The sequence below is a fragment of the Rhagoletis pomonella genome, unplaced genomic scaffold, assembly GCF_013731165.1.
Source record: "Rhagoletis pomonella isolate Grant_MI unplaced genomic scaffold, Rhpom_1.0 Rhpom_scaffold_00007, whole genome shotgun sequence".
In the NCBI taxonomy this organism is placed as follows: domain Eukaryota; kingdom Metazoa; phylum Arthropoda; class Insecta; order Diptera; family Tephritidae; genus Rhagoletis; species Rhagoletis pomonella.
This window is the reverse complement of record NW_023458561.1, coordinates 28,882,807-28,890,214: the sequence shown is the minus strand read 5'-3', so window position 1 is coordinate 28,890,214 and position 7,408 is coordinate 28,882,807. Positions and strand designations below refer to the sequence as shown.

Genomic DNA, 7,408 nt, shown 5'->3' with positions numbered 1-7,408 from the left:
CTGGCGCAGGGAAACTGTTTTTATTCAGGGTTTTTATTGTAATTTTTAATATAATTAAAAAAAAAAATATTTTTATTACTTTCTAGTTTTATGGCACAAGTATTTCTTTCCATGCATGTTTTTTCTACAATGAAATTATATCTTCAAATTTATTATTTATATATAAAGGCAGATGTCGCTGAATGCTTAAGTTCTTCGAAATTGCCGAACTGGTAGGCCATCGCTTTAGCACCAACTAGTTAATGAACTGGTATTTGTACTCACTGGTTTGGCTTTTCACTGCAGGGTAATTATACATATCCGCCACATTTTGCCTAGTTTTGACCAGTTTTGACAATTTTTAAACGACTTCACAAAAAGGAGGAAGGTTATCAATTCGTCGGAATATTTTTATATTTTTTTTTTTTTGTTTTAAAGGAAAGGTATTATCTCACAGGTGGTCCCATTCTAATTTGGTTTAAATCCGATCATTGGATCATGATCTTAAATTTTTATATGAGAATTGAAGTCTGTTTTGTTTTTTGCTTAAAAATTACTTGTTATTTTGTTTATTTAAAATCATATAAATTTCGACAAAATGCAAAACTTTTTATTTAGAATTTCTATAAAAAATTTGAAATGCTCATTCAATTTTAGTTTAGTTGAGTTTCTAAGAAAATTGTTTGAAAATTTGTTTGCTGACGATGCTACGCATTTTCTTTTCGTAAATAAAACAGCGAACACATTACACCGTTCGACAAAAACCAAAAAATTTCAAATCACACGAAATAGTCAATATACTCACAAAACTATGGGCTAAATAAAGTAAAACCGCGCGATGTTATAAGTTTGGAATTCTGACGTAACTTTGTAAAGTTTTTATAATTTTTGTACAAACTTTGTATTTATATTTATACACATTTTTTTTAATTATGAGCTATACAAAAAAATTGATGAACAGTAAAAAAACAACAAAAAAAAGTCAAAGCTGGTCAAACTGTCGCGTGGCTATCGTTGTGTCGCAGGCTATACGTAAATGAATACATATGTATGTTCATAACGACATATGTATGTATGTACGTGTGGTCTAGCCCCACGCGTTCGTCATGGCGTCACAAATTCAAATTGAACTTTTAGCAGTGCTAGTGTTTGTTGTTATTTTTTTCTGCCATTTAGTAGTTGTCATACATTTAATAGCTGTTATTTATTGTTTTATTTACTACGACGTGTAAATATGTAATGTAAATATATTCCTTACTTTATATACATATTTCTTTAATTTATTGCAGCAAGTGTTTATTTTTAGCACTACTGCCGCTTTGTTGTTTTTTTTTCAAATTTTCTTTTTAATTTAATTTTTTTATTACAGTGTACTGTTTTTCTTTTTTCTCTATTATTTGACAGACAAAACTATCCATATTTTATTTTTATTTAAATTTTAATTTCAAGGTTGTGCGCGCGCTACCCATCTCATTTGCATGTGAAATGATATGAAATTAAATGAGTGCAGACAGACAGCTGTTACAAATGTCACTATGTGTTTGTGACAACTGAACGCGAAAGTCTAGATAAACATACATTCATATATACATATATGGGGTCACGTGTACCCATCTGCCATCTATTTTTATGCAAAATATTTATTCCGGACACATGCATTTATCTAACGTAAAACATACCAGCTGGAATTGCTGTAGGCAACGCCCTCATTTAATAATAGTAAGAAAACAGGCACTCGTGGTGTTAAACTATGTATAGTAAGATAAACTAATCCAACGCATTCAAGTCTCTATATAAAACACATTCTAATTCAACTACATAAGTGATCAATGCTAGCTAATAAAGATCAGATGGTCAGTTAAACTTTTGAGAAGCTATCCACAAAGGTATTCTATAACACAGGCCGACAAAAATGAAAAAAAAAAATGATGGTGCGACAAATGTTAAAGCTATTTTTGATAGACTTTTTTCTGCTGATTACGAATCCGTAAGTACAAAGGATCCAGCACGTACAGGTTTTGAGAAAATCGAGGTCAAAGTGTCAAAAAATCGGGCTATTTGAGAAGCTCTAGCAAAGAGTAAAAGGGTGATAGAACCTTCCACTTCAGCTTAGATTAAAGCAAGAGCCCTCGACTACTATCCTTGAAAATACCATTCCTTCGCATTGAATTTATGGTCACTTATAGTCATTTATTGAGCAGTAAAATTTGACTTTTGGCGAAGTTTGAGTCTCTGCCGCAATTAAAAAAAAGGTGATAGAACCTTCCACTTAAGCTTAAATTAAGGCTTGAACTTTCGACTACAATCCCTAAAAATACCATCTCTCCGTCTTGACCCTAAGATCACTTAAAGTCGTTTATTGAACAGCATTTTTTTATTGTTCAACAAATGACTATAAATCATCACCACCATCAAGTAAAGGTGCAGGGATGGTATTTTCAAGGGCAGTATCCTAGGGTTCTAGCTTTAAGTTAAGCCTAAGTGCTTCCACTTCTACCACATTTTTACTCTTTGCTCGAGCTTCTCAAATATTGAAAAAACTGACACTTTGACCACGATTTTCTCAAAATCTGTACGTGATGGAATCTTTATAATTACGGATTCGTAATCAGCTCAAAAAAATCTATCAAAAACAGATTTAACATTTGCCGCACCAAAATCAGTGTTGCCCTGTGTAATCATTTGCAGCAAATGATTTAGAATCACCAATAGGCATCGTGATCTCCAAAACGCGATGTTATTACGAAACCTGCCCACATAACAAGAGAATAGAAAGGCATAAAAGAGGCTGACTGTGAAGTGTGTTGGAAAGGGTAAAAATAGTTTTCCGTCATTCCTTATCAAATTTGGTTTGGAGACAACAAAATTAAGCTCACATAGAACGTACCGTTCAAAAGTGGCGCTCGGTTAAAACAAAATAACAAATGGGATATTAATCAAGAAATAAGTGAAGAGTAAAAACATTCCTGAGTTAATTTAAGAGTTCGGCAATTTAAAAAGAATGTAATCAGAACAAATCACTGATTGACGACGTATGTATGTATTTGTAATAAAACAACAAAAACGATGTCGTAAATAATTAGTTTGACACAATTATTATTTTGGTTTAACTAAATTTCACTTTAAAAACAGGTGGCAACCCTCTTCGTAAACTTTGCAAGCTCAAAACCTTCTTAAACCTCTTTCGTCTGACTCCCATATGGTGATACCTATCTATTTCAATAACCTCACTCCTTTAATTCCATGGAATTATTTTTAACAGGTGGCAACCCTCTACTTTTAGTTAAGAAATAAACCCTTTTCATACACATTTCGATTGATACCCATCTCTTAATAATTCATTTAACTTATTTAAAAATTTTAATTTAATTTTGTAACAGCTGACAACTCTTTAATAAAAAATAAACCTCTATTGTCTACAGGTCAAGCTTTTTAATCTGACTTTTCATTTTTAAATATAGAACGAGTTGTGCTGATCTGATGGCACTGGCAAAAAATGCATTAGCATAAAACGCATTACTTCAAAAAGTCCAAAAAGTTGGCAAATTTTTAATTTTTTCTTTCGAAAGCTAACAACCCGTGCTATTTAATAAAATAATAAAAGATAATAATTTTTTGAAATTTTGATTGAAAAACATTGTTTTTCTGGAATACCGCAGCGACACCCTGTGTTTAATCTTATTCCAAAATTGTTAATCCTGTAGCTCTCTACTATCTATATGGAAATAAAAAACGTCAAACCAACATTTTATCTCAAAGAATATATTTTTGACATTTATTTCCGGGAAGAGATTACGCATGGCTATGCTTTTATTAATATTCTTAGTATAAAATTTGTCGATTTTAGTGGCTTCCTGGCGGCATATAATTTATTTTATAGGGAGATTTGTATTTAATTATTTTTAGTGGATAAATTACCTTTACAAAAATACCAAATACACGTTCACATTGTAGCCAACGAATTTTTCGATTTTTGCCCACTTAGGCGGACTTTTTACTTGTACATAATAACAAAACAAAGAAACCGAAAAGGAAATCACTTCAACTTGCAAAACTTCACTTGAATTTTATGCAGTGACATACATACATACGTACATGTATCTACGCACTTAGCATGCAAACGCGTATTGGCCACGCGTTTTCAGTTTTATCGAAATTGAAATCACTGCCGTCGCTAAAGAAGTTTTCACTTCGAAAAAGTTTAGTTTCGACACACAAACCCTTTATGAACTTAAGGAAATTTACTTTTCTTCAAAACCGCTGTTTCCACTTTTACGATCTTACTACGCATTTTAATCATATTCTTCCATCGCCCAGGCTCTGTACAAAAAAAGCCACGTTTGTGTCGTTTTGCGTCTTGCTTCAAGCGCGTGTAGAATAACAAGTTTTTCGTTATATTTACATATATGTATATGTAAGTAAATACTAAATACGCGATAAAATAAAATTCATTCTGGAATATATTTTTGTAATTTCATGTATTTATTTGAGGCACGTACATAAATCTTGAATAGCGGAGACGCTCTCAAATAAGTTAAAAATGTTTTTACTGCGCCCCTTTTTTTCTCACAAATAATAATATTTACATTTATTTCAATGCGCGATCTTCCAACATTATCCCATTAAACTATGCATTAAGTACAAGCATTTCTCTGTAAATATCTTGTAATCAACAACTGTCTGGCATAACAATATCACTGACACAAACTTTTTATTATTTTTTTGTATTTATAATTTACACAGTTCAGCTCTTTGGACTTCCACACACCGCAATGGCGTCTAGATCCCTGCCAATTGGAAGACACAGCTCCCGATATGGAGGATCCGGTGCGTTTGTTTCATGGACGCGTGCGAATTGTTTGGGAACACGGCCAACACACGTTGCATTCCAAGTTGATGGTCACCGCTTTGGGCAAGGGCGACCAGTGTCGCAATGAGAATAAGCATCAGTGCTTAAGGATCGGGTAAGTTAATTAAAAATTTGTAAATTTGGGTTTTAACATAAAATACAAAAATTTTTCTCGCTTTCATTTCGCCATCCAACAATTGCAGCGACGAACCCATACTTTGCATTTCCAAAGAGCTTGTCTGCGACGGCATCCGCCACTGTCCGATAAGCAATGAATACGACAGCGATGAGGATTATGAAATGTGTTGGAAGCGACGCCGCTACGGCGAACCCATTCCTCCTGCCATGGAAACAGATATTTTTGAGCATTTTGCATTGGAAGTTTTTCGTAACTTGTTTGCCTTCGATGTGCCGGCATATGGCGAGAAGACGACAACCACAGCTATCACTGCAGAGACAGCTCAATCTGCGCAGGAGGGTAACGGCAGCAGTGGTGTGGTGAATAGCACCACCCTGCGTAAAGTGGACACGAAGCAGATGGGCCAAGCGGCGAATGATACCAATACAGGTGGCAATAGTACAGTGGCGGCCACAGCGCAAGCTGAAAATAGCACAGAAAGTACTGGCGGCCACCACCATCGACGCAATTCGACACGTTCGGGTCTCAATTCGGATTTGTCGAAATATGGCCCGTGGGGTTATTTGATGCTGGGCATGCTACTGTGTGGTGGCGCTTTGCTGATTTGTGGACTTTGGGGTAAGTTTGGTGGGCTTTGGGTGCTTTTGCTTGCAGAGCTTGAAGTTGTCGTTGCTTAATTCTGTTAAATAATCGTCTTTATTTTCCGTTTTTTTTTTCTCAAATCGCTCATCACATTCAATAACAATTGTAAACAACACGCTACATTCCACTTTATCTACACACGCACACTCCTACTAATATTTTAAAAAAATTGTTATTATTTTTATTATTTTTTTTTAATGATGTTCTTTTACATTCTCCTAATCGCTTAATATTCAATTTACAATCGTCATCCAACCTGATACCATCCACAATTCAATACAATCAATAAACGTTTGGTGACCTAATAATGTCCACATTTAAATAAAACGCGCATACGTTATATAATATAATACTGTCCAAATTTAAACACGTAACAAAACACGATCCACATTTCAATACGATCCACAAATTTAATGTGACAAACTCTCCTTACCTCAATGCGTTCCATAAACCATATTCGTTCCAATACTATGTCAATTGCAATACGATCCACAAATACCTTCCACATAAAAAATCCACAAATTTCATGCGATTGAGAAATATTATCACCTAAATACGATTTACAACTATAATTTTCCTTAATACAATCTACCAACCAATGCAACTCACAACCCAACCAATCTATTTAAATAAATGTTATCCACATTTCATTAACATCCACAATTGTAATTTAATTAAATTTCATTCTTTCTCCAATTCAAATACGTCATATTTTTTACTTTTTATTGAACGCATTCCACTAAAATCTACCGTTATACCGGTCTTCATTCATTTTAATCGAACGTCCAAAATTTAATCCATTAACCCGCCGCGCAAATTCCACGTCTCAACAAAAAACTAAATCTCTGCTCCTTCGCCTTCCTTCTTCCTTCCTTCCAGTTTGCTGTTGTCGCTTAAGCTTTCACATTCAAACCATCCGTTCACTTTCAGCCTCTGCCTCCCAACACGCAACCAACAATGAACGCGAAGCAGCAATGCAGACTGGCGGCGCAGGCGCTGGCAGTGATCTTCAATCGAGCAACACCGCACCACCCAATTACGAGGAACTCGATCCACCACCTGCCTACTCAGTACTATTCCCCAACCAAAAGGCAGCTTCCAGCACAACATTAAGTTCACTCGGCGCCGCAGCGTTAATGCCACCCACAATGGCCGCCGTAGCCGTAACAACACCAAATGGTACTGCAGTGACAACGCCTCCGGGTGTGGTGGCAGCAACTTCAGCTCAAACTAGTACTATAGCAGCGGCAGCCGCAGCCGCAGCCGCAGCCGCAGCTTCTTCGACAACAGTCGTAGCAACAACAACAACTCGCGTGCAGCTGGAGAGCGCAGCGTGCAGTTCACAGAGTCACTGATACTTAGCGATTAAATAAAAAGCATGTCGCCGTACCTGGAAAGTGACCGCGTCCAATAACTAAATATACTATAAGTATACTTTTATGAAGCGTAGAGAAGAAGTTTTTCTGATTATTTTCAATTGGAAAAAACGACTGACTTTTTAGCTCGATTTAAGTAAAATAACTGTAGTTTTAGGCTATACAAAAAAAAAAAACACAAGTTCATCTGTTAAAATAGATTTCTTTTAAAGTCTTATGTGCATATTTTATGAGCAAAAGCAACTATTACTTTAATGTTTTGAGGTTATATTAACTAAATTTCTCTAATTGTAACTTTAAAATATAGGTGTGTGCGTGAATGTTGTTTCTACCATGACAAGCACAAATAGTAACTGGTTTGTGATGGAAAGCATGTCCTCGTGAAATGTTGATGAAATATTCACAATGAAATATTCAAATCTA

At 35.1% G+C, this 7,408-nt stretch overlaps 1 protein-coding gene across 2 annotated transcripts; it reads left to right on the top strand.

Annotated features, from left to right (window-relative positions):
• Positions 1-4,453: 4,453 nt before the first annotated feature.
• On the top strand, positions 4,454-7,161 carry LOC118742527 (Holliday junction resolvase MOC1, chloroplastic-like). 2 transcript variants are annotated; one of them, XM_036474671.1, is made up of 3 exons: positions 4,454-4,943; positions 5,032-5,585; positions 6,489-7,161. In XM_036474671.1, the coding sequence occupies exons 1-3, from the start codon at positions 4,795-4,797 to the stop codon at positions 6,962-6,964; spliced, it is 1,179 nt and encodes a 392-aa protein (XP_036330564.1). In that variant the 5' UTR covers positions 4,454-4,794; the 3' UTR covers positions 6,965-7,161. The 2 variants fall into 2 exon arrangements, with proteins under 2 accessions (XP_036330564.1, XP_036330565.1); XM_036474672.1 differs by having other exon boundaries at positions 4,457-4,943; positions 6,540-7,161.
• Positions 7,162-7,408: the final 247 nt, after the last annotated feature.